Below are 27992 nucleotides of genomic sequence, written 5' to 3' on the forward strand. Positions count from 1 at the left end.
ACATGATAGCAGCAGCAAGTAGGAGACCAAATATCTTATGGTTTTTATAAATAGGAGGAGATACATTCACCTTACAGTTCTGAACATTTATAGTTCTTCCCCTTGTCAAGGTGTTGGGCAGCACTGGTGACATTCTGTCTTTTAGACTCTTAACTCTAGTGGTGGCCAAACTGATGTCTTGTCACTCTGTACACTTTGTCTCTGGGCCAGGCTGCCTGCATTGTTCAGGGCAGGCATTTCAATATGAAGAAGAAGGAAAAAAGGATGGGGCAGGTGGATTACTTAAAGCCTGGTTCCATCTCTGGGCTGTTGGTTGGGATAGAACAGAGGAAGAGACATGAACAGCAAATCTGACTACGGCAATCTCAATGCTCCGACAAATCCAACCACAGAAGCACATGGCTCTTTTTTTTTTTTTTAAATTTTAAAGGGAACATTAGTCAATTCACTGTCATTTAAAACAGTGCAACTAAGTTCCAGGCGTTTGGTATGTCTATTATTCCTCTTTCCTCAGAGGAAAAGAGTCAGGAGCAGCCCTGCACACCTGTGGGAAAACGTGATCCCAAGAAACCTCTCTGGACCCTCCCTGGACTGGCCGTCTCCTTCCCTTTTACGAATGCAGTATGTTTTCTGTGACAGTGCTGCCTCCACCGCTGATGACAAAGCTCCGTGAATTAGACACTACAAGTGCTGGGGACAGCTCTTCAGGGTCTTCTGTCTCTGGCTGGCAGTCCCCACCCACTGGCCCTTGCAGGCCTGTCTCTTGGGTGGTCAATTCCGAGTCTGTCTCCCCATACTGCAGCGGGAGCAATGCCTGGTGCCTGGTCATGGTATCATTGCTTTTCTGGGCCTCCAGAGAGTTCTGGTGTATGGAATTCCTGTGAGCTGTGGCACTTTTCTGAGGCTCGTCAAAGCTCAGCGAGAAAGTGACTGTGCCACTGCCAAATATGACCTTCTGCTTGCATCTGGGCTGCTGCTGTGATGGCTGCTGCTGCTGTATGGTCAAGGGCAGCTGTGGCTGCCGCCTCTGCTCTTGCTGGGTCAGGGCCAGCGGCTGCTGCTGCTTCTGCCCCTCGGGCTGTGGGAAGGGGTCTTCGCTGTTGCTCTTGCTGCTGATGGAGGAGGAGGGGGTGGATCCGGTGGAGCCCCCGAGGCTGCTGGACCGCTTGCGGGAGATGTTGCTGCGGCGCAGTGTGGCCCGGGCTGCCACCTTGAAGGCGTGAGCAGCAGTGCTGCAGCGCACCTCCTCGATGGTATTACGGGATGGCTTGAAGAGGATGATATAGACCTTGTTGAAGAAGATGCAGGCCAGCAAACCAAAGCTGGCTGCCAGGATGGCGATCACCTCCACGGCAGAGACGAACTTGCCGTAAGTGCTGGCGTAGGCCGGAATGAAGGAGATCCAGACGATGAAGAAGATGAGCATGCTGAAGGTGATGAACTTGGCTTCGTTGAAGTTCTCCGGCAGCTTCCGGGACTTGAAAGCGAAGAAGAAGCAGATGGCAGCCAGCAGGCAGGTGTAGCCGATCAGGAAGCCCAGTGCCATGAGCGAGCCCTCGTGGCACGTGATGAAGATGATCTCATCCTCTAGCTCGTGGTTGCGGTAGCTCGAGGGGGGCGCGGTGTAGAGCCAGATCACACAGATGACGATCTGCATGAAGGTGCAGAGGAAGACCAGCAGGAACTGCAGGTTGAGCCCCCACCACTTGCGGTGGAAGCTGGTGGGGATCTTGGCCTCAAACACCAGGAGGACACGATTCGTTTTTACCAGGATGCAGGAGATGCAGAGCACAAAGCTGATGCCGAAGGCCGGCTGGCGCAGGCGGCACGTCCAGTCCTGGGGCTCACCGATGAAGAACAGGGAGCTGGAGAAACAGCAGAGCAGGGAGAAGAGGAGGAGGTAAGAGAGCTCTCGGTTGGTGGCCTTGACGATGGGTGTGTTGCGGAACTTGATGAAGACACCCAGCACGAAGGCGGTCAGGAAAATGCCCAGCACAGCGAAGAGCGTGAGTGCGATCCCAAAGGGCTCCGTCCACGACAGAAACTCAATCTCCTTGGCAATACAGGATGTGTGGTTCTCATTGGACCAGAAGTCATCAGGGCACTTGTCACAGGCACTTGCATCTGTAAAATGTCCCAGTGAAGAATTAGCGAGGGTGTGGCATAGACTAAAATGTGTGCGTGTTAGTGTCTTGGTGAGGGTACATGGGTTATTGGATGTGGCCACTCTACATTTTCTTTATTGTTGAAGAAATTGTGGTTTTTACATTATCAGATAATATATTAAACTCTGACTTCTCTATTATTTTTTCCCTTCTACATGGTGGGGGAAGTATACACTACCCACTGATGGTTTGTAGCAAAGAATGATCAATTCTGCTAGACAGGTGGCTGCCCAGAGGTCTGACAGAGTCCATCAACTTTTCACAGAGTGATTCAAGCTCAGCTCGACTCATTTTGGATATGGATGGGCTTTGCAGATCTGCCAGGGTAGACTTCCTCTTAGATCCAGGCAGAGTATCCCACGCATATGACCTGCGCCCTCCTCGCTCCACATCCCCGGCTTTTCGGTGAGAAAGGCTGCAGACTCGTTCAGGAAACAAATGCTTATCAAGTCTCTGCTATGTCCCTGGCAGTGCGCACTTTGGGGAAAGGAAAGCAACGTGGGCTTTCCAGTCAGAGATCTAGATGGGAATCCTGACTTTGCCGTTTGCTAGCTGTATGACTTTAGTCGGGTTCCTCAACCTCTTTGAGCCTGTTTCTTCATATATGAACTGGAAACAATAATAACCCCATTATCGGGAGGAGGATGAAATGGGATTATAACAATTATAGTTAATATGTATAGAGTACTTTCCAATCAAGGTTTTTATTGAACAGACATTTATCTAGAACTTACCATGTGCTTTAACAATATTAACTCATTTAACTCCCACTTTAGGATGGAGAAACTGAGGTACAGGAAAAACATGAGTAAGACAGCAAGTACAGTGCCAGGCACCCAGCGGGCAGTTTACCATGGCCTGTTAACTCCGGAGCCTGGAACAGACAGAACTTTGTCTATTCCGGGCCACTGAGCTATAAGAAAAGGAAAACAATATTGGAAAACTGTATAAAAGTAAAAGAAAGATGCGTCACAGGTGTGTTTGTAAGCTCTTATGGTGTTACAAGACATCTAACATTACTTTTCTATTCCTCTCAGTGCCCAGCCCAGCATCAGTGCTCAGGCATACCTTATTAAATGAGAAACTGTGCTAAGCACCATCTCGGCCCAGCCCTTCCAGGGACTTCGCTGACTCCAGAGCCCCCACAGTGGACCATGCCCTGCATGGTGTTCATGAAGCATTGTTTCGTTACCTGTCTCATCGCTGTACTCTCCATCAGGACACTCCACACACTCAAAGCAGCAGGTGGGCTCCCCCTCTATGATTCCTTTCCTGGTCCCTGCCAAGCAGTCTCGGCTGCAGTTGGAGAAAGGCACCTGCAGGACAGAGAGCACGAAAGGGACGGGCTGCAGCTGTGCGATCAGTCTTACAGCTCCTTTGCCATGAGCAAGGCAGAGGAGTCGGGCACAAGGACTATTGCAGCAGACTCCAGGCCCATTCCAGACTGAGGAAGGTCCAGAAGCCCTACCTTTATGAAAGGGAGAGATGCCTGTGGACAAGTGAAAATACACACACACACGCATCTGTGATTCTACGAAGATTAATTGCGGAGAGTCTACACCATAACCCAAATCCTCCTTAAATAATGCCTCTTCTATTCTCTCCAGGTCTCAGAATGAGACACTGTTTGCTCTGTATGGAAGTAAAAGTTTGAGATAAACTAAAAGATGCAGGGACACGAACCTACACATAGAGCAACAGTCACAAGGGAAGACGGGATGAGGGGAAGTTTGTTTGAAAACGAGACTCTGAACTTTGCAGTGAATTGTAATTCTTACAATTTTATTTTAGGCTTTACAGGGTGATTTTAGGCTTTACAGCAAGGCAGGCAGGACAGGCATAGAGGAGTTGAAAGTAAATGGATCAGAAAGATGTATCAGGCAAAAGAAAGCTGCAGTAACTACATTAATTTCAGGTAACAGATTTTAGTTCATTTATTTTCTTAATGAACTTTGTGTGTACAGAATTTGATTACTTATAATTCTTGCTATGTTTGAATCTCTTAGTCATTTTTAATGACTGCCACCCAAAACAAAAGCTAAGACTGGGGCAATAATCTCCATCTAACTCTATGCTTCCCTCTGCCCCTGACTTCTACCCCCACCACATATTCATATCTGAGATGACTATCATCCTGGATTCATCACAGGCAAGTAATATTAAACTTTCAGGGAGTTTATCAATCTAATTTTACACAAATAAAAAAAGGAAAATAAAAAAGGAAACACCCTCCAATTCATTCTCGTAAGGTCAGTATAACCCTAATTCCAAAACCAGACAAGAACAGCATGAAAAAGAAAAAAAAATTACAGGCCCATCTCATTTATTAAGTTATCTTCAGAAGCAGACCCAAGTCAGGGATTTGTGTCCAAGTGATTTATAAAGAAAGTCCTCCCAATAAAAACAGGAAGACAATGGAGGAAGTAGGACCTAGAAATGAAGAGGAGAAGCAAGGGTATGATCTTGAGCAAAGTCCCTCTGAGGGTAGCTTCTGCCAGATCCCCAGGGGAACTCTAGACTGTAAGCTATGCCTCAGAACTGTCCTGAACTGAGGAAAAGGGACCAGGGCTTTCATACCTCCACACCATTTATTGGGTAAAGGTCATCTCAAAGAAAAGTAGATTCCTAGGCTCTTCTGCCTCTCTCAGCCTATGGGCAAAGTGGGTTCCATTAGCCTGCAGGCAGTCTTCTGAGAAAGACCCTAGAGTTCTGGTTATTGGAAGTAAAAAAATACAGAAGTCCTGGAAGTGCATAAGAAGTATAAGGAATGTGGAAGGGTCTAGAAAGAGTATGGCTATTTTCCACTACTAGAAAATAGATGAAAAATACTAAAACAATAAACAAGCAAACTCAAAAGGACATAAAAAAGAAAATGCAACATGATCATGTTAGGTTTATGCTGGGAATGCAAACAGGTTTAATATCAGAAAATCTGTGTCATTTACTGCAGTAATAAATTAACAGAAAAATATGATCATTAATAATTGAAGTATTTGGTAGAATTCAACAAAAACTAGTGATAAAAACTCAATGAAAAAGAGTAGGAAGAAATATCTTTGAGTTGAAAAAGGGTAACATAAAAAAATTCCTTAGAGTAAATATCATTCTGTATGAGAAAATACTAAAAGCATTTTCATTAAAACAAGGGTGCCCACCATCACCACTATTATTAAATATTGCACCGGTGGCATTCTAGCCAGTGAGTAGAATAAGACAAGAAAAATAAGGGCATAAATATTAGAGAGGACTCAATAAAACTGTTATTATCTGCAGATGCTATGATTGTCCGTGTAGAAAACCCCAAAGAATCAGCAACCAAATTATCAGAAATAATTGGAGAGTAGCCTCATGCTAAAATGCCACAGACTGCCACTGTTCTTACCTGAGTTTCATTAGTGTTTTTTTTAAAAAAAAAACAAAAAAACACTTGACCTTTTGTTGTATGCTTTGGGTTGATTTCCAGGTCCTTAAATGGTTGTTTTTGACAGTTTTGTCCAATTTATTATTGCCTCACCATTTTAGAAACCCCACTTCCTGTTCTCTGACCATGCCAGGCAACGGAGTACTTACTCTAGAAATTTATTAGGTATCTATTATCTTACAGTCTATGTGCATCAGAGAGAATAAATATACCATAAGAATGAAGTATATCTTGCAAAAGCATATGTTTCTTGAAGTAGGGAGCAAGTCTTACTCAACCTTGGTACCCCAGTTACAAAGACTTGACTAATGCTTGGTACATAGCAGGGTTCATACTACTTGCAAAATGTCTCTTTTATAAGACGCTGCTCTTCCCCTCACCTACCTGCTTGCATTGGAGACATCTTACAAAGTTAAACACGTGGAAAACAATAACATAATTATCATTGTTTCTAGCAGAAAAGAAATAACCAGCTTGACAAGGAGTTTTTAAAAATCTTGAACAGAAGATGAGTGGTATTATCTTCTAATATAAGAGGAGTAGAAATGGCAGTATTGGACCTAATAAGTGCTAAGACTTTCAGGACCCCGGGAAGGACAGGAAAGGAAAGAGTTAAAGTCAGTATACATTAGCATGTTTAACTGTGATAACAAGGCACCCTCAGAAACTTTCTCTTAATCTTTCTTGAATTACCAACCCATTTGATCACCTAATGAAAGACATGGACCCTATTTCCCAAACCCACAATAAGAGTGCTTCTAAAATTTTTCTATTGAAGAATGATGGTTGCTGTATTCTTTATCAAGATAAGGTAAGGTAAAGTTCCCTTTTATTCCTAGGTTTATAGAGCTTTTGTTTTTAATCTTCAAGGGCGTTGGATGTTACTGAATGTTTTCTCTGCATCTACTGACATCGTAGTAGGATTTTTCTTTTTTATTCTGTTAATGTGAATAAACTACATTTATGAACTTTGTAATGTTGGGCTATCATCACATTCCTGTAAATTCACTGCAAACTCTATTGGGTCATGATGTATTATATATTTTTTCATTGCTGATCTAGGTTTGCTAAAATTTTATTTAGGATTTGAGCATCCGTATTTATAAAATAGATTGGCTTATAATTGTCTTTCCTTGTCCTGACCTTGTCTGTTTTGGTGTAAAATTATATCAGTCTCATAAAACGAGTTTAGTAGGTTTTTCTGTTGGCTTCTGTTAGGTTGTGAGTGGTAACAAAACAAAACTAAACCAAACCTCATAATAACAATGGCTTAAATAATACTGAAATCAGTTTCTCTCTCATATTCACATCTGAAGTGGTGGTCCAAATTGATATGGCACTCCACAGCATTGAGAACTAGACTCTTTCTACCTTGCTGGTCTGCTATGTTTGGTTTTGGCATCATAGTCCTTGATGGTAGCATCTAGTTTCCAGAAAGCAAGATGGAAGAAGGGATAAAAAAGAGAGCAAAGGATACTTGCAAACACTTTCTTAAAAGAAGGTTTCCAGACTTCATCACACAATACTGCCTCTTGTATCCCATTCTTCAGGATTTAGTCATGTGGCCACACTTAGCTGAAAGGAAAGCTGGGTAATATATTTATTTCTGGGTGGTCATGTGTTCAGATAGAATTGAGTTTAAATATTGGGGGCCTGTAGCAGTCTCTTTTTCTTAATGGTTAAGGAATAGTTTCAAGATTATAGCTATTGGAGCTGGGATCCACACCCAGGTCAGTCTTCCAAAGTCTGAACATTTTATTGTACCAAATCCTGCTTTAAAGAATTACAAGAATGCCAACCTCTGAGTCCTCTTACTGCATCCTTCTATCACCCTTCAGTTAAAGAGAAATCTCACCACCAAAGAAGTAGGCTGAGGCAGCCACCAGAAGGATCTGTTTTGCAAAAAGCCAACAAGTGTCTACAAGTCTCTCCACCAAAGGTGTCTATACACTTCTGGTCCAGGAAGCTCATCTGAATTCCAAAACCCCAATGAAGATGTACCTTTTCCTTCTGATTTGTTGCAATAAAATATGGAAATAATTATGGAGAGTATAGTTAGAGGATGGAGCACTGAAATCAGAGTCAGAGCACTTCTATCCTAATCTCGGCTCTTACACAGACCGTCTGTCTGTGTAAATCACCTTTGTCTCTCTAAACCTCAGCATCGACGACTTCAAATAAGGATACAAAGATGTTTAAAAACCCATTTAGCTCTAAAGTACTTCATTAGAAAGTAAATTTAGATGTTAAGATATTATAATGCTATATTAATAACAGTTTGCATTTATGTAGTTTATAGTACGCTTTCACATCCTTGATCTTATTTGATTTCAGTAACAGCTTTGTGAGCTATGTGGGGAAGTTATTAATACACAATTTATAGTTAAATATAGCTGGCATATTTGTGGTTATTTCTACAAAAAGCACAGAAAAAAGAGTGGACTAGACTCTAATAATTTGTTGAATGCCTAAGTGTGTTAGGTTTGAGGTAATGTGTCTATGGAGAAATTAAATTTAATGTGTAACTCTGTCAACTATCCTAGGGACATAAATGACTGAATTCATGAGGATTCTCTGTGTTATTGATTTATCAATATTTAAGGCCTTTTAAGCGTAGAGAACATTAGGGTTATAGAGAACTATACAGGAAATAGTTTTCATGCAGGAGGGGAGACAAGACATACACCAATTAGAGACAATCAATTACATGCATTAATGGACATAAAATATAGTCTGGATGTTTCGACAGCAGGTAATCAGTGATAGTGCAGCTGATCAATTTAGATTCCACTTAGTTTAAACTTGTGATAATTTAGACAAGGCTATAATTAATGCACAGAGGAGGATAACCTCTGGAATCCCCAAATCGCTCTTTGTAAAAGATTATAACAAGATGCTCAAAGATGTTTATAATTGAGAATCTGCCCTCCAAGGTAGAATCTAATAGTTACTCACACACTATGGATAAGATTCACTATCTATTTGAGACCTTTGCAGGGGTAGCTATCCCAGATAGTGGGAAACAATGAAATTATAGGATCTGATCAGAAACCCACCAACCTAAGGATCATTTAGTAAAAAGATGAAGTTGAATCTTTGGTCATGTTATACAAAAGGGAGACAAGATGCTCAAAGGCGATACTAGAAAGGCAAATGCAAAGAGTAATACAGTGGGTCTTATCCAAACTTCTTGAGAGAGTTAAGAGAGGTTGTTCTGTCCAGGGGTTGTTCCCACAGAGACTTGGGTCCTCAGCAGCTACTACATTCTGGGATACAGCTGCCACAGAATGGTCATTGTTTCAGCATATCATGTGCTTTTCCCTAAAGTGCATATTCACTGGGTCATCACCAGGTTATTAATCAAGCTTCTGGATGCAGTGATACTCTGGAGAGGGGGTCCTGATCATGGCCACAAGAATCCTTCTATTTGTTACAGGTCTCCCATAGGAAAAGAATAAATTTTCATTCTGACTTGTAGGTCAGCCCTGAGCTGTTTGGATGACAGGGAACTACCTCTGTGTGTATTATCCAGGCCTTACATTGAAAGATGTTTATCTTTGCTTAAATATTTTGCTCTGGTTGGGGAAAGTTTCCTTTAGACAAGGAAATTATTACTGGCTGGGGAGTAAGATTTGTAAAGAATAAAATTGTTTTAGCATGGGGCTCAGGCATGGAGCTCAGGTTCTGAGGATTTTCCTCTGTACACTAAACACTCATGGATTTCACAGGAAATTTTGGCAATGCAGAGGAGTGAGTTGAGGAAAGTGGACTCATCATTCTGGAAGTCTGTGGCCCTCCCAAAGCCCAGCACAGATTCCTGCTTGTGGTGGAGGCATTCAGTAGTCTGATGGACAGCACGTACCTCCCTGGAGAACCCACTCCACAGGATTTTCTCCTCATTGATGAAGAGCCTTTCTCCTTTCTTGGCATAGACGTTGTAATATCCAACTTCCTTGAACACAATGGAGCCGTCCTCTGGGGAGAGGTGCCAGTTGATGATGGAATAGTTCCCCATCAAGTCACCACATTCATCAAAAGTCACCTGTTCCCCCATATTGTTGGTAAAGTTTAGGTGACGTAAGTGCTTCAGGACCTAAAGAGGAACAAAGATGAATATTCTGAGTGCAAGCCACAGGACTGCCACATATGGTTATGTAAATTGTGTGCTGTGATAGGACAGTAAACTATATTGTCCTAACAAAGTGGAAGGAACACGATTTGGGGAAATGGCGCCTTTTTCTAATTTATACTAGGGTACTTGCATATATTAGTATCAGCTCTGGTAAGCCAGGGGATTTACACGGTATTCAAATTATATCTGGGGTAGGAAACACTTTCTTGAAGCCAGGAAAGGACAAAGGATATATCAGACCACAAGCCAAGTCTAGGCTTCTGCCAGTGTATCATCACCATCACCTGGGTAGGACCCCAGGAAGGGTGGAGTTTGTAAGCCAGAGCCCATTCTTGATGTTTTCTGAGATGCGCTTTGGGGAAGGAGTGGAGACCCTAGCTGCTCTTATGATCTGTACCATTCTCCCCTGTGTTACTGCTTCTGTGGTAGTGACTTGCTGCCAAAAATCACGGAGAGTGAAGTGGAAGGAAGAAAGAAATGAAGCTGTGGATGGAGTCCTAGCCATCACTGTTGTAATAGTTATGGCCAGTTCCTTATTTTCACAGGGTTTTATGGGTCACAGAGCCCTTATACAAAAAAGTAATGACAATAATTACTAAACTTTACTAGTCATTTTACTACCTCTGAGGAAAAATGTTAAATACTTTATATTCATTATCTAATTTAATCTTCACAACAGATAGTACTATTATCTCATTTTATTGCTGGGGAAACGGAGGCACAGAAAACAGAATATCTTTTCCAGGGTCACACAGCAGCAAGTGGTACAAAGCCTGTCCTCTCAACAGCTATGCTCTACAGAAGCATCATTAAGATCTTGGTTTCACTTTCTGCATGGCCCTGACATGGGTCAGGTGGAGGCAGTAGGCACTTGGCAGCTTATCTTTCATGCAGGATCTGGCAGGTACCAGGGGTCACTGAGAGAGCAAGACACAGTCCAGCCTGTGAGTGTAGGAGCACTCACTTCTACTGTACCTCAAATCAAATCCAGCTATCTACAAAAAAGAAAATACACTGTGACTAAGTAGAGCTTACCCCCAGGAATGCAAGGTTAGTTTAACATTTGACTATATTAACATGCTACAAAAGAGAAACTATATGATCATTTCAATAGATACAGAAAAAGCATTTGATAACATTTAACCTCTCTTCCAAATAAAAACTCTCAACAGTCTAGGAATAAAAGGGAACTTCCTCAACCCTACAAAAGGCATCTATGAAAAACTATAGTAACTTCGTACGTAGTGGTGAAAGACTGACTGCTTTCCTCCTAAGATCAGGGACAAGACAAGATGTCTGTTCTCACTATGGCTGTACAGCACTGTATAGAGGTTCTAACTGGTGCAACTGGGCTGAAATATGCTGATTCAGACTGAAAATTAAAAAATCTAAATTCTACACTCAGACAAAAACAAATAAGCAAACAAACAAAAGAACTTTCAGATAAAGTGAAAAGACATAAGATTCACTTTTTGAAAAACTTACTGTTAGAATTAAGGCTTTTTTTTTATAATTGTCTCGGATTTTTCTGGGGAAATATTTCTTTGTGGTCTTTTAAGAAAGCTGCAGCTAAATATTATATTCACATGTCATGTTTTCAATTATGGACATAAGCTTAATTCTTAGTAAACATTCAAACCATGGAAAAAACTGATTATAAAACTTCTACCACTTTGTTGAAGAAAAAGGAAGTTGGACCTTTAGTGCAATAATGTAGTAACAGCTGAGAGTTGCCTGAAGAGAATGGTAAGTCCAAAAAACAACTATTTCATACAAGAATGATGACAGGAGTATGCCAGAAAGTGAAGGAAGCAACCAACATCTGAAATGAAGGACTGGAAGTCTCCTGATACAGAGAGAACCCCGAATTATTCAATTAGCTATAATAAATTAATTCGGACTAATTGCACGAAGGATCAGTTTTATTTTTTTTTTTATTTAAACAAATAAAAGCCAGAATAGATTTAAAAATAATTTCTTTTCTTCTTTTAGGCATATTCATTGGTAGGATCAGTTTTATTATTTTTTTTATTTAAACAAATAAAAGCCAGAATAGATTAAAAAATAATTTCTTTTCTTCTTTTAGGCATATTCATTGGTATGAATTAGGCTAACACATTGTTCCTGATAAAGATTCTTAGGAAGCCTGTGTCATTAAAAAAAAAAAAGGAATCTAAAATTTAGTGGTTTCTGGAAATTTATTTCTCATTAATCCTGTTTATACTCCTAAAATCCTTACCAAAGTGGTGTTTCCCCCAGTCATTTATCTCACTGATAATGAAGAGGCGTATTTCAGCCCAAACTTATGAAGTTAGAATTACTGCAATATGAAAAATTTCTGCCAACTTCTATGAGATAGCTCACTTTCTCTCTTATCTATGCCTGTATCCATGTACTGTCCTATGTCATCCACTTATCCCCTGTCTTCTCTCAGTATTTACTTTTGTCCCATTCTCTTCCTTTAGCTATTTGTTCATCCAATAAATATTTATTGAGTAACCAATATGGGCCAAGCAAGCCCTTTTCTAGGGATAAGAGAAACAGTAATGTTCAGGATGGACAAATAGATATTCAAATACTCTAATGTATTGTGTCCACTCTCTCTTATTTGTACACTGTGCTTCCTTTCTGTGTCTGTGTATGAACCAGAGTTTTAGGATAATCAGTTTCCTCCTAAGGTTTAAGGCTATGGACTAGTGTCTTCACTATGAAACCATCTGCTGACCTGGCAGCCTCTCAGGAGCTAAAAAGCATGTTCCAGAGAGACAACTGGGCACATGGTTCTTTTAACAGTGACTTTGGCCTCATCAAGGAACAGACCACTTGGAGCAGATATTGCCTTTCTTTTTGGCTAGAAATAAGCCTTTGGGAAAATCATTTTGGCTTCTTTGGGTCTTACTTTCTTCGCTTACAAAAGAATAATACTCGAGACTAATATTTACTGAACACTTAGTATGTATAGGCAGTATCCTAAGCATTTTATACATATTAACTAATGTTCTCATAGTAAATTTATGTTTCATTATTCCCATTTTTTGAGTTAGGAAAGTGAGGCACAGGGACATTAAGTGACTGTCCAAGGTCATAAGCTGTTAGGTAGCAATTGGGATTTAAATCCAATTAGTCTGGTTCTAGAACCCAAACTCTCAACGATTACACTGTTTACTACATACTCAGGCATAGGAGTCAGATTGGACAATTTATCTATTAAGTTGTCCATCTCTAGTTACAACACGTTAACAAGTATAAAATTGAGGTTGAGAAGATGGATATAGTTTTAAAATGGGGTGGTGGAGTTATGTATAAAGCTTGCAACAACACAAGAAGACACAATCGGAAAAGTGGTCGAAACCAAATGACATCCAGATCTCCATGAAAGGTCTGTACTTTCCCACCCCAGGGACTTCCCACTGTTTTCTATTTTTAATCAACTTAATTGAGGTATTGTGTACATGGGATAAAGTACACCCATTTTAAGAGTGTAGTTCTGAATTTTGGCAAATGTATATGTCAAAAGGTTCCCTAATGTCCCTTCCAAATCAATCTCACTCCCACTTGCAGCCCTAGGCCATTGCTGATCTGTTTTCTTTCTGTCATTAGAGATAGAATAGCATATAGATGGAATCATACAGTATGTACCCTTTTTTTTAAGTCTGGGTTTTTTTGCTCGGCATGATGTTTTCGTAATTCACCTATGTTGTTAGCTATGTTTGCCTTTACATTTGACATTTTCTCCAAAGAACAGATCCTTTCCACAAATCTTATCCAACCTGCAAGGCCCATATTGAATGACATCTATTATTTTCTTCCTTATCTCAAATCCTAACCTGCATAGTACTGTTGTATTTTATCCTCATAGCACACGTATAAATAAAATCATAAGTGTTGAATTTTTTGAGTCAAAAGTTTCACCTTTTCCATTAATAATCAATTATTTATTTACTAAGTCATATCTCTAAGTCATCTCATTAGACATCTTAACATGTTTTGCCATGTTTACTTGCAATTTTTACATTTGAGCACCTAATTTTCTGCATAAAACCTTGCATAAAAGGGAAGGTGGAGATGGAAACCATTTCACCCTTAAAAGCAATGATAGGGAATCTTTAAATTGATAATTATGGATAAACAGAAAGCAACACAAGTTACAAAATAACTGAAATATTTCCTCCAGAAAGAATACTCTTCTTTTAGAATTTTTTAAAAAGGAATTAACAGTTTCATTAAAAAAAGAAAACACAAAATTTTACTTGAGATTCTAATTTAGTATAATACACTTCTAAATTTGGAAAGGAATGTGAGGAAAAAGAAAGAATAAATAGAGGGGAAGAGAAAGAAAAAAAAGCTAATAGAAAAGAAACGGAAGAAAATATATGCCAAGAACAAAACGAAGAGGCAACCAACTGAATAGGAGAAGATATGTGCAAACGCTTTTGCTAAGAGGCTAATATCCAAAATATATGAAGAACTCATAACAACTTAACGACAACAAAAAATAAGCAATCCAATTAAAAAATGGGCAGAGGACCTGAATGACACTTCTCCGAAAGAGACATACAAATGGCCAACAAACATATGAAAAGATGCTCAACTTCACTAGCATTAGAGAAATGCAAATCAAAACCACAATGAAATACTACGTCACACTTGTCAGAACGGCTATCACCAATAGGACAAATAATAAGTATTGGAGAGGTTGTAGGGAAAAAGAAACCCTCATACACTGCTGGTGGGAATGTAAATTGGCATAGCCACTATGGAAAACAGTATGGACGTTCCTCAAAAAATTAAGACTAGAATTACCATATGACCCAGTAATCCCTCTTCTGGGTATCTACCCCCCAAATTTGAAAACATTTATCCATAAAGATATATGTACCCTGATGTTAATGCAGCATGATTCACGGTGGCTAAGACATGGAGACAACTGAAATGCCTTTCAATAGATGATTAGATAAAGATGTGGTACACATATACAATGGAATATTACTTCTGCCATAAGAAAAGATGGAAGTACTGCCATATTGAGATTATCATGCTAAGAAAAATAAGCCAGACAGAAAAAGTCGAGAATTATATGATTTCACTCATATGTGGGATATAAAACTGAAAGCAATAAACGAACAAGACAAGCAAAAACTTATAGACACAGACCACAGTTTAGTGGTTACCAGATAGAAAAGGGGGAGGCAGGGAGCTAGCTAAGGGTAAAGAGGGCCAAATATATGGTGATGGAAGGAGATTCAACTTTGGTGGTGAATACACAATGCAATATACAGACGATGTATTATTGAATTGTACGCTCGAAACTTACATAATTTTATTTACCAATGTCATCCCAATAAATTTAATTAAAAAAGAAAAAGAAAAAAGGAAGATAATATTCGACCACCACGAGACTAATAGGCTCGCAAGAAAAACTAAACACCAAGAAATGAAGTAAAAGAGAAACAAATATATATAACATGCACACTTAGATGGTCACATATTATCTTTTATGTGGTAATATTTCCATCTTGTGGCCTTTTTGAATGCTTCCTTTAAAGGATTTTACAGTCAATCCCTTGCTCAGTATAAGCACAAATACTTGGCACATACTCTAAGGGTCAATTGAATTAAGCCAAAGACTAGAGACTAGAAAACTCCCACTCTGGTCTAGGATTTCCAGCTCTTACGCTTCCAGCATTACTTCTTAGCACGAGGGGAAAGTGGCATGGGATGAACAAAGCACCCCATTGACACAGATAATGAAGGACTGTTCACATAGATAAGGAAGCTATTGCTTCTTGCCCACTTCTTGTGCTAAGAGTGGAGGGAAAATCTTGAACCAATTCCCTTCTCTAATCTCAGCCTTATTTTCTTGTCTCCTTTTCATCTCCTCTGGCTCTTACCCCAATTCATCTCCCCTCTTCCAACCCCCCCAAATACCAGCAATTCCTGGAAAGTCAATTTTATTTGACTTTTGTTATTGCCATAGTTCTGTCATCATGCCCACCTATTTTTCTGTCTTCTGAGTGGTTGGTGTAAGGTGGAGGAATGTAGGGAGCATGTCTTGTGTACAATCATCCTGAGAGAAGGAAGAAGGCAGTTCCATTCTTATTGACATGGTGTTCTACTCAGACTTCATTCCAATCAGAGCCTAGAATACCCTGGTACCAGTGATTGATTCAAGGATGGGCTGTTAGGTTGAACAGTTCTCATCAAAGGGCTCTAGGTAGTGCTGTCAGATCAAATCAACTAGACTGCCACTGATTCGTTAATTTATTCTACACATATTCAAGTGTCAGGTGTTCTAGATACAGGGTTGAACAATACAGACATGGTTTCAGCCCTCATGAAGCTTAGAATTGTACAGCAGAGAAGTCAGAGTGAAGAGAATGCTGAAGAGCAGTGTGGAGAGGGTTTGGGGTCTCTGTGGAGGTCAGGAAAAAATTGTGTGTTGTATGCTCATAAATCGCCTGTCAGCTGCAATTGTGCCTACCCAGTTCCAGCGGAAATACTCGATAATGTCTGCCATTGCAGTGGCCTGGTGTTCATCATTGGGGTAATTCGACAGTTCTGGCAACTCCTCTCCCAGACAAGGAAGTAAGATCCAGATCGCCAAGACCAAAGCTTGAGCATGTGAGGAAAATAGCCAAGAATCAGATCAGACTATAGTCAAAATTGGGACTTTCAGTTGCATGTAGTAGAAAACTCATACTAACTGATTTAAATAGAAGTATTCCAGGTACAACTAAATACTTTCATCTCCATGTCTTTGTTCCCTATTCCTCAGGGTTAGCAGTTTTCAACCTCTGCGGCAGCTTCGGGTTCATAAAATCTTTACTGTGAGGATCTCCTTATTTCCCAGGATCTCCTGTAAAAGTCTCCAGATCCACGTTGACTGACCAGTCCAAGGCCACATATCCATCCCTGAAGCTAGGAATGGAGTCCTCCCATACTACACAGACTGAGAGTAGGGCAGGGAAGGCTCCCTAAAGTTCAATAAGGATGCTATTACCAAAAGGAGAAAGAAAGAGAAGTGAAGCAGCCAAAATAAAGTGTCCACTGCCCAGACATCTCAGTTGACCCTAGTACAGGTAAAGATGTGACCTCCTGCCTCACACACAGTCTGGCAAGATTTATTCAGGAAAGGAAACTGACTTGGAAAATAAGGTCAGAGCTCTAAGGAAGGATAAGATATGAACACAGGCCAAAATGTCCTGTATGCTTGCTATAAGTCTCCTCTGAGCCTCAGGAATCCAGGCAGTTAGTTGGGTGGTGGGGGTGGGGCTACAGTACAAGGAAGGAAACGTTAAGTTCCATGTAATGATTAGAAACTTTAGCAAATGAGGATATCTGAGTGAGAATTATCTCAGAAGAAGGGCTAAGAACTTGCAGGTCCTGGCTTATTCCACTAGCCTAGGCAGTTACTCCTTATCCCATGAGAATCTCTAAAATAACTGACAAGGGTGGTACATTCTTTGTTTCTTGGTATCTTTTTCCAAGAGTCTATGGTGATTGGGTTATTTTAGTTGTTTTTTTGCCTAACTGATTGATTAAGTAGAGGTATATCCTACTATCATAATTACATCTCTTTATAGCTTGAAATTTTATGAATTTCTTTCACATATATCATCTCATTTCATCTTCAAAAGAATCTTGGGTGGAAAGCAGGTGAGATATTTTACAGATGAACAGACTGACTTAGAGCAGTGGTTTGCCTAAAATGATGCCGATAGTAAATGGGAGAGCTGGAGATGAAGCCGAAGCTGGAGTCTGGGTCATTCAAATTCAGGGATTATAACCGCCCCTTCCCTGCTATCACGTACTCTCTCTGTAGGTCTGTCTAGAACTGAGGAAAATACAAACAGAGCATAAAGCACAACCTGATTTAAAAATCAAGATACATTCATCTATCAATGGCACCTAGATTACTTCCATATCTGGGCTATTGTAAAAAAAAAAAATTGCTACATTTAATAGAGAGGTGAATATATCTTTTAGATTAGTTGTTTTTTTGTTTTTTGTTTTGATAAGGAAGATATAGTATATATGTACAACAAAATATTACTCAGCAATAAAAAAGAATGAAATCTTGCCATTTGCAATAACATGGATAGACCTAGAGAATATTATGCTAAGTGAAATAAGTTAGAAAAAGACAAATGAAATAAGTTAGAAAAAGACAAATATTGTTTCACTTATATGTGGAATCTAAACCAACCAACCAACCAACCAACAAATAAAACACAACACAACAAAGACTGGCTCATAGAAACAGATCAAACTGATGGTTGCCAGAGGTGAGGAGGGTGAGGGAATGGGTAAAAAAGGTGAGGGGGAAAATAGTCAATAATATTGTGATACGCTTGCAGCGACAGATGATTACTAGACTTAGTGTGGTAATCACATTGTAAGGTATATAAACGTTGAATCACTATATTATACACCAACTATACTTAAATAAAAAAATAAAAAATAAAAAAATCAAGATACATATGCAAGACATGAATGGCTATGTAGGATGTAAGTCAGGCCAGAATTTTTATCTTCGGAAGTTCTATGAAATGAAAAAGATTATGATGTCTCTCCCATGTATAATTAAAAAATACCAAACAAGATTATACCACAAAATGAGGGCTGAAATTCCATTTAAGTTCTGATTATTTTCTATTGTAACTACTTCAGTGCTTCTTTTTGATATATCCAATACCAAATCTTTTTAAGGGGAGTTTTTCCGTGCCCTTGATTTGCTTGTGTCCTAAGCTTAGTTGGCCTGTCTGGTGGTCTGGCACATTATATTGTGAGTAATATAATGACAAAAGTGATGGTTAAACACAGTCACACTGGTTTTATGCCCCTTAGCATATGAAATGTAATAGGTACTCAGCAAACACTTGTTACTCGCAAGGGAACAATATCTTGAACTTAAGGATTAGAAATATATCCTGCACTCAGTACTAAACGTATTCCAGGATGTTAAAAAAATTTTAGGGGCCATACGCTAGGTATTCTGAACTACTGGACTAAAGAACAGTTGAGGCAAGGCTTTGAACTGATAATCAAATTAAATTACTATCAATTGTTCAGAAGTAGATTGCTCAGATGTTTGAACAGGCTATTTGAATCCAAAGTTATATTTAGTGACCTTATTTAGATGTTGTCTTTTTGAGGTAACCATTTCATCTGTCTTGCCTGGATCAGCCCAGCTCTACTTTATTACACAGAGAACTGCTATCTAAGTGAAGATATACCTGCCAAGCCTCAACCTTCTTGATGTCTGCACAGGAACCATTGGTGAAGAGCCCTCTCCCAGGTAAGCAGGTATATATATCTTGCAGGGCATGAGCAATGGAGTAGACTGCTAAGTAGACATTGTAGGATATTCGTAAGTGTGTATAATCCATGTAAGGAGTCTCGACACTGCTGATATTCTCATCCCCTGTACAGAGTGGTCGGAAGGCAGCGGAGCTGTTGCTTATCCTGCTACCACCTTCTTCTTGACCTCTCAGGAAGGTGTCCATGGGCAAAGGTCCTTTAGCACCTTCTTGGAGGTGGCAGTTAAATGTTTCTTCCCAAAACTCTTTGGCAAAACCGTTGTGGACAGACTTTCTGGGATGGACTTTCTGCAAGAATTCCCGGAAACCTGGGATCTGCCCAGCCTTCAGAGCAAATCCAATGGTGCCTCCGACCACATGGAAATACTCAGGCATAGCGATCAAGGAAGAGCTGGCCCAGGCCTCACTGGCCAGCCAGATTCTGCCTGTGATGTTGCGCCGAACAATCTCTTTGATGAGGGGTTCAAGGTCTGGGCCACTGGAGAAAACGACGATGACTTTGGCTGTGGAATTCTGGATTACCTCTACCACATGCTGGATCTCTTCCTCATCAGAATACTGGGAAATGAGTTCACTGAAATCAATGCAGATGTCCCTCTCCTCAGCTTCCTCTCGGAACTTCTCAATCCCTGGCCGGCCATAGTCATCATCAGCTGCAATTGTGCCTACCCAGTTCCAGCGGAAGTACTCGATAATGTCTGCCATTGCAGTGGCCTGGTGTTCATCATTGGGGATGGTACGGAGGAAGGACTTGAACTGATTCTTGTTGCTGAGGAGTCTGCTGGAAGAGGCGTAGCTGACCTGGAAAGAACACCAAATACAGAACACAGAATGAATAGGTAGGTGAGTGAGGTGCTGAGTGAGCCTCAAGGCCCTGTGGAGGTGGCCTGCTGAGGGTCCATTAATTAATCTAATCTGTCAAACACATTGTTTCCTGCAGGCAAGATGAAAGGGTGAGGACAACCAGAATCTATTGCTCTCCAGTGTGTGCACTCGAGCACCTGTCAGTCTATCAGAGAGCATTTTAATTCTCAGTGGGTGAGTCTTCACAATGCTACCTTCAAAAATGGGTCAAGCCATAAGATCAACCCAACAGTAGGATCTATTTATCCTTTCAAGGAGTGTCTTTATGTGCCATTTCATAGTTTTTTCCTAACCTCCCCTGTATTGACTCATTGGTTACAATATACCCATGTACATATCTTCTGCCTGTTAGGTCCAGGTTCTGATGTGAACTTCCCCTTGTTTTAACTTCCCCTTTACTGTGATGAACACTCTGTCCATGACTCACTTCTGGAAGGAATCAGGTTCCCTGTGGGTTATGAACCTAAGGCTCTTCAGAGGAGCCCCTAGGGGTTCCCCTTTCCTAGTCTGCCTAGTTTCTCCATTCCCATTTGTCTCTAGACTCCAGCTATTCACTCTATTCCCTCCTCTACCTACCCCGACAGTACTTTAGATAAAAGTACCCTCAATTGCAGTCATTTATAAGAACCATTTATCTTTTAAACTCAATTAGCCATTAGGTTCATTAGGCTCAATTCCCAATAACAATGATGTACATCATTAAATATAGTCAGAAAAACAACTTTTCCTTTCCCGGCATCTCAGTGGGTTCAATCATCATCCAGAGCCCTTTCCTCTGCTCAATTTCACATAATGGCTGAGGCCTTGACAGGCTTTTGATGTGGCTGAAAAGGAACCCTGGAGAAGCTGCCTACATGTGTTTCCACTTGCTAAGACATAGATAGTTCTACATTTGAGCATGGATGTGAGCCACCAAGGGAAGAAAACCTTGTCTTGATGGTAAAAGATCATTGCTTAAAGAAAAGTATCTGAATATCACATAAAGCATCTATTAGTGCAGAGCTTCCCAAATTTTTCACATTGTGGCAAACATAAAAGATGGGGTGAATGGAAGAGGCTGACCAACCCAGGTGGGGGGTGCTCTCGCCACCCTCGGCTACATCTCTCCATCCCAAACTTTGAGGGGATCAATATCTTGGCAGGTTTTGGCCCCTCTGTAGTACTCCTGTGTATCCTGGCTCACCAATTAGGAAGTTTAAGGTTATTGGACCATTTCTTCTGAAGAACAAAACATTTTTATACTTAATGGGATTTCTTCTAGGCAATGAAGGAATGTTTAATATCGCTTGTTTTCCAGTTTCATAGAGAGATTTTAAGCTTCTTAAGAAAACCAAGTTGAAGAAATTTGGGAGAATGCCTTTTTAATATTTCTCACCAATTGAAACAATTTTCTATGTTCAGTGTTTCAATAAATTTTTCCAATATTTTTCTTCTTATCAATGAATAGTTTCTGCATCAAAAACATAAAAGACATCGGTCTATGAAAGAATGGCCAACCTTGCTAAAGGGCAGGAATAATTTTTCTAATAAGAACTTTGATTTTTGAAGCTATAATATGAAATTAAAAACTTTTTTTATTTGATCAGAACAAGCCCCTTCTTGCTCTGCTATGGAAGTTCATGCGATAGGTGATTAAACTAAATAATTGATTGAGATGTTACTGTTTTTAAGAGACCTCTAGAGTTGCAGACCCATTTTGCAAATGAAAAACCTACTTGGGCATTTTGTAAATCTATCCATTATTGCTTACTTATTGATCTTTTGAAAACTGAGGTAAAAAGGGTTTTAAAGAGATAAAAATTAAAAACAAAAATATTCTCCATGGTTGTTTTTCTTAAAGAATGCGTTTATAATATTTGTCCATTTTAAGGGTAAACACCACTTTATATACCCCCCCCCCAAAAAAACCCTTAAAAACACACAGAATTTTTTTATTGCAAGAGGGGAGAATTTCATGAATGATTCAGAGAACTGTTCTAACCACAACTTATTCTAGCTGGTCTGCTTGTTCCATCCACTTGGTGGCGTGAGTGGCATAAAAAATACCACTGGGCCTCTGACCCGAGCCTGCAGAGTAGTGGTTCCTAACTCTGCTACACACTGGAACTTCCTGGGAGTTTTCAAAACTCCCATTGCCCAAGCAGTATCTCAATGAAACCAGGATCTCTGGGGGCTAAGATCCAGGCATCAATATTTTTCAAACTCCCCAAGTGATTCCAACATGCAGACGTGGCGGAGAACCTCTGCTACTACATGCTTACACTGGTTTAATCATTAGTTTTCTCAGCACTTTTATAATTTAAATTCAACTTAACTATATGTTCCATCCAAACCACAAAACATTGAAACCTTTTACAAGTTCTTTCTTTACTTGACAGTTACATCTTATGCCTGTTGGCCATGGGGGTAACAACAACCTACTTTAACTGTGTGTATTTAAAATAATACTGCACAATATGCCAAATTTAAAAGATGCATATTTGCATCTTGCCCAACACATTCACTGATGTGGACTTTACTAGATCATTTTAGCACAAAAGTTGCAGAGCCAGGGTTTCCCCATGGGGAACACCTTTAATTCCCTGAAGTAGGGATTCGGGAAATGATGACAAGACTTTCTCAGTTGTCATGTGCATACGAAAGGATAATGGCTATCACCAAGGAAACAGACTTGCAACATCGAAATGTGAATTTGCAAGGGTACTTATAAATTTTAAATATTAGACATCAAAATAAATTTAAAGTATGATTTATAATTTAATTTAAAAATTGACATAAGGGACGTATCAAAATTGAGCTGATTCTCCCATCCACGGACATTTAGGTTGTTTCCAATTTTTCACTATTATAACATGATGTCATAGATCTATAAATATTAACATGAAAAAGGGTTTGCTCTATAGTGTTAAGGAGGAAAATCAGGTCGTCAAATGGCATTTAGAGGTTGCTGTCTTTTTTTTCTTTTTGGTGCAAAAAATATGCAACTTAGAATAAATGTTTATTAAAGCACTTGTTTCAGTAAATTGTTAGTATTTGAAAATGCAGACATCTCCCCACCTAGGCTGAGTTCCTGCCGGGTGGACTGCTTCTTCATATACACTCTATAAATAGTTGTTGAATGAAATAGAATATTTTCCATTTCTAGAATGTGTAGCACAGTGACGAAGTTCCTGTTTTATGAGAAAATATGCTCTGCTTCCCTCTGAGCTAAATTTGCAACCAAATGGTAGAGAGCTGTAGACTTTTAATGAAACAGAATTAGAGGCATATTTGGGGTTTGAAAGGCTGGATTTACATCATATGAGCTCATTCCTTTTAGTAAAGGTAGAAAAATGGTCATTTACTAAAGGAATGGAGTAGAAAATAAAGAACCAAACACTTTGGTAAAAAAGACAAAGTTTTATACAAGGTATAAATATAAATAAACAAAAGGTATATACAAGTTTTATATAAAGTATGTTTAAATGAATTGTGAAGGTCTAGTTGATATTGACATTGGGGGTTCTCAGAAATCCCAAATGGTCATAATCCAGTGCCCCAATTAATTAAAAGGTCTTTTGTGCCCATGTAAAGCCAGAGATAGAAAAAGAGCAAACTGTTAGGACATAGGGCATGACAGTCCTCCGAGTCTGCTCCTCCCAACCCCTAGCCACGTTGTCCCACCTAAGAAGGCCTGGGTACCTGGGGAATGTAGAAGAGCCCCAGCAGGTTTGCCACTGCTGTGGAGATGCCTGAGCCAGTTGCTCCCACTACAGCGATAGTAGAGGGGATGTGCTGCGAACAGTTGCAGAACTCATCAAGATTCAAAGAATCAATTTTGTTCTGGGCCACAAAACTCAGGGTGGCCTCCAAGGCTTTAGAAACCGTGTTGCAGGTGTCGAATATCCTGTACCCCAGCGTCATGTTGGGAAGAAGGGCCGGGCTGCTGTTTATTTCCTCTATGGCAAATATCATAGCTTGTAACCAGCGAAACCCACGGAAATTATACCTGGAAGAAAGAAGAAATGAAAGAAAATGGGACTGCTTTCTGGCCACCTGCTTTAGAGTAAGTATTGGGCAAAGTTGGGTTGGAATCGTGGATCTCTTACTTTTTGGTTTCATGCTGTGTTCTTTGAAACTCTAAGTCCTCTCTGTAAATGGTGATAACACTTACCTCATAGGGTGGCTGTGAACATGAAATAATTATGCAAAATTCTATGTATGGTGCCTCACACAGAGTTAGGGAGCAATAATAATGAAGACTGTTATTAATAACCAAACAAATAATTTGTACCTGTCTTATCCAGCAAAGAATTTAAAGTAGCCGATGTGAGGTACTTTAGTAAAAGTAATACAGAGATTTAAAAAGAAAAAGGACCAGGGAAAATATAAATAGATTAGGATTTTAACACGTGGGAGCCTAAAAATAACCTCAGATTTGCAAAGTCACAAATTTAGACCATGACATTCCTGGAGGTCAAAGGGGAAAGGAAAATGAGTGCTCTCATCTTTGCGAACAAACAAACAAATAAATGCTATGCACAGGAAGGCTATTCATAAACAGTGGTTATTTCTAGGTGATGAAATATGAGTTTTAAAATTGTGTGGTTTGGGTTTATTTATGCTTTGTATTTTTTTAAAAAGTGAGCATGGATTGCTTTTCAAAGAACATTAAATCAAGCAAATTAACAAGGAGAAATAGGGTCAGTGACGGTTTTCATTCTCCTAAGACTTGGCTCAAAGCGAGGATTTGTTAAATGTGCTAAATCAAGGTATCAGTGCCCAAAACTACTTCGCAGGTTCTCTCTTTTTATAGTGGGTTTCACTACTTGAACTCAATAACAAGAGGTGAGAAATACAATCTGTCTTACTCCACTGCATCGTTTAAGTTCCTAAAGGTCTTGATCTAACTTTTAATGAAATGTTTTCTTAGTTATTTTCTTTATGTTTCTGTTATTTAATTATTTGTTTTAAACCTACAAAGTTATTAAGAGATATTGCAGAATTTTTGATCACATGAAACATCTGCACTGCTAATCTGATTTTGCTATCTTTGTTTCATATAATTAAAAATGTATATCATTTCAGGTCAAGCTTCTTGCTTGATTTTAGGTATATATCTGGCACGTGCACGACTCTCTCCAGCAGGGTTACAGCGAAGAGGATATTTGTCCACATGGGTTACGTGAAGGATATAATCAGCATCGGTGAAATTCTGCACTTAGTTTTTCTGCATTCATAAGAAAAATGTTATCTAATTTTCAGGCTTTCATTAGAACACAAACAGAAATCCAGTTTTGTTGGAATGATCCTAGTTGTCATTTTCATTTTCCAGCTATCAGAAAGACCAAGGAAAAGTGCTGGATTACTTTTAGTAGTTGTAAATTTCAAAGAGAAAGTGTTAGTCTCTCGTAGAATAAAAGTCAAGAGTTGGGGTGCAGTAATGGTCTCTGATGCCCAGATTAAGGGAGGTGATATACACTGTGCTCTGTAGAAATCAGATCCTATTTGAAGAAATTGTGCTTAGTTTTAGATGCCATATTCTAAAATAGTCATAATAAATTAGGGAGCATCATATGGAGGGCAACCAGAATGGTGAGGGGTCTGGAAACCATATCATGAAGTAATTGTTTAGAAAACTGGGACTATTTGGCCTGGAAAAGAAACAATTCAAGAGAATATGTTAGCTATCTTCCAATGGCCAAGACAGTCCAGTTGACTTAGATAGATTCTGTGCTTCTCTATTTGTGTTAGGTGTATTCTATGTTAACTGGAGAATTTCAGCTTTCTATAAGAAAGACTCTCTAGTCGGAGTGATTCCAAAATGTGATGAGCTGCATTTTGAAGATGACTAGATCGTGCCAACCACTGAGGTTTCTTTCAAATTTAAAATCTTTTTTAAAAAAAGGAGTGAGACAGCCAACAAACACTCAGGTATTACTTACCAGCGGGGCACTTAAGGTCAATGGGAGATATCGCTACTAAGGTTTGAAAGACATATAATAAATTTCTTTCTAGGTACTCAGTTTTCCATTAAACAACACTGTTTCCTGGTGAACGATGATGACTCAGTTTCCAAGTTACCTGGCACATGCTCCAACTGGCTATGGATTTGTCTACTTAGTATCACTGACATTTTACTTTTAAAAAAATTTCTTTAAAAAGTGATGGTGATTGTGGAGGGGGGATACTAAGCTTCAGCATGATTACCAATCACCATTTTGAAAGAGAGAGCCAAGTTTGAAAAAATTATTTTGGGTTTGGTACAGTTTGTCTCCAACCATCCAGAAGAGAAAAGACTCTTTGCCTTGGCTCCTTCCCTTACCTGATACATTCCACAGACTCTGGCCTTGACTTTAGATCTTGATCTTTGGCTGCTACTCCAAAATGAATAGGAAAGAGCCCTCCAAGGATAATGTCCCCTTTCTTCTGGGCTCGCTGGTCAGGCCCGTAGGCAGAAGTGAGCCAGGTAAATGCCAAGAGGATCAAACAGCAGCTATGAAGCGCCATTGTTCTGCTCTCTCTCCAGGGGGATCGATAAGAGTGCTGATGGTTTGGGGGTCCCAAGAACTTTCCCCCTTGGTGCAGTTCACTCCCTGCGGTGGGGACACATGTCTACAGAGCAATTAATAACAGAACGGAAGCCGTGGTATTTGAATCTCCATTCCTGCCTTCTCTATTGCAGACTAGTAAGGTGGATGCTCCTTGAGTCTTTAGAAGCCACATCATGTACAGACGATCTGTAATGCTTTCTAAAAGAAAAGAGAGACAAAATGAATTCAACTACACCTTAATTCCATCTCGTTATGATGACTGCAACAGAAGTAGCTCAGAATTTCTATTTAGAGAGGCTGAAGTGGTAGCAGGTGGGGAAAGCATGGCTTAGAGTCTCATTTTTTTAGCACCTCGTGCAAGATACAGAAAACTTTACTTGCTCCTATGGGAGGAGGACTGTATTCAGCCGGTAGGCCCACAGTTTAAAGAGGCTATTGACAAACTAAGGCTTCTACTGATGTTGCCACTGGATTTTAATCCATTCATTCTTCTGTGTAAAAAAATGCATAGAATTGACCTAGTAGTAGCAATTTCTTGTATAATAATAATATTAATGGTACTTTATTCAGCACATCTGTTCTTATAGAAAATATGGAATGAATATATTTAAGTTTAAAGCTGACTTTAAATAAAACCAAGATGTCAGAAAAGGCTGCTTGTTCTTTATTTATTATGGTAGTCCCCTTTTTTTTGTACCTCCTCATCACAAATCTCTGGTTAGAGTTTGTAAAATGACACTCCGTAAATCTTTGAAGAATAGTTCTTGAAAAGGACACAGATAAATCAAAGGTCAGGTTATATTCTATGAATCTCAACAGCTGGATTTCAGGAAAAGTCCTTTTGCTTTAGCATGATTATCCTAGCAGGATTGTGCTGCTCTTCTCACTCTACACTGTACCACATCCACTCTGTGTGTCAATTACCGATGATATGGTGATGTCAGCTAACTCTGTAGCCTCTCCTAAGTTTTAGGTCCAAGCATCGAACCGTCAACTAGACATCTCCACTTGGATGTCCCACAAGTGCTTCTAATTTGACAGTCTCTAAACTCACCTTCCTCCTAAACCTGTTCCTCCTTCACCATTTTCTATCTTAGCAAATGATGTGTCATCCACAAAGACACAAAATAAGAAGTCATTCTTGCCTCTTCCCTCTTCTCATAATTGACCTTTATATTCAAACAACCACCAGGTTCTGTAGTTCTACTTCCAAAATCTCTCTGAAATCTATCCACTCATTCCCATCGCCAAGGCCATCTTAAGTTCACCAACGCTTCTTCCCTGGATTTCTGCAACTATTTCCTAATGGCCTTCCTTTCTCTAGTTTTGTCCCTTGGAAACACAGCTTTGCAAATCTTTGGACACCATTGAACAAGTGGTTTGGAACACAGGCTCTGAAGTTAAACCTGGCTTTGAATCATATTCCAATATTTCCTAACATCTGACTCTGGGCAAGTCTCTTAAACTCTGTGATCTCAATAAAATAATGCATGGAGCTCCATTAGCACAGTATAATTAGTAAACACACAGAAAATGCCTGCCGTAATGAGTACCTTT

At 39.7% G+C, this 27992-nt stretch overlaps 1 protein-coding gene across 2 annotated transcripts; it reads right to left on the bottom strand.

Moving 5' to 3' along the window:
- Nucleotides 1-506: 506 nt before the first annotated feature.
- Nucleotides 507-26406, bottom strand: CASR (calcium sensing receptor). 2 transcript variants are annotated; one of them, XM_011371111.1, is made up of 6 exons: nucleotides 26207-26406; nucleotides 23584-23890; nucleotides 18955-19839; nucleotides 9449-9679; nucleotides 3358-3481; nucleotides 507-2124 (listed from the first exon to the last, which is right to left on the bottom strand). In XM_011371111.1, exons 1-6 carry the CDS (start codon nucleotides 26389-26391, stop codon nucleotides 611-613), a joined length of 3246 nt encoding a protein of 1081 aa, XP_011369413.1. In that variant the 5' UTR covers nucleotides 26392-26406; the 3' UTR covers nucleotides 507-610. The 2 variants fall into 2 exon arrangements, with proteins under 2 accessions (XP_011369413.1, XP_011369347.1); XM_011371045.1 differs by having other exon boundaries at nucleotides 611-2124; nucleotides 3358-3511; nucleotides 26207-26391.
- Nucleotides 26407-27992: the final 1586 nt, after the last annotated feature.

This window comes from Pteropus vampyrus, unplaced genomic scaffold (genome assembly GCF_000151845.1).
Source record: "Pteropus vampyrus isolate Shadow unplaced genomic scaffold, Pvam_2.0 Scaffold1, whole genome shotgun sequence".
NCBI lineage: Eukaryota > Metazoa > Chordata > Mammalia > Chiroptera > Pteropodidae > Pteropus > Pteropus vampyrus.

Bases quoted from the DNA above. Each gene is read 5' to 3' on its own strand.
- CASR (XM_011371045.1), bottom strand. From the start codon at position 26,391: ATGGCGCTTCATAGCTGCTGTTTGATCCTCTTGGCATTTACCTGGCTC. The intron at 3,512-9,448 runs GTACGTGCTGTC...GCACAGCTGCAG, and splicing joins GGAGTGGGTTCTCCAGGGAG to CCCGTCCCTTTCGTGCTCTC. The intron at 2,125-3,357 runs GTAACGAAACAA...GACATTTTACAG, and splicing joins AGAGTACAGCGATGAGACAG to ATGCAAGTGCCTGTGACAAG.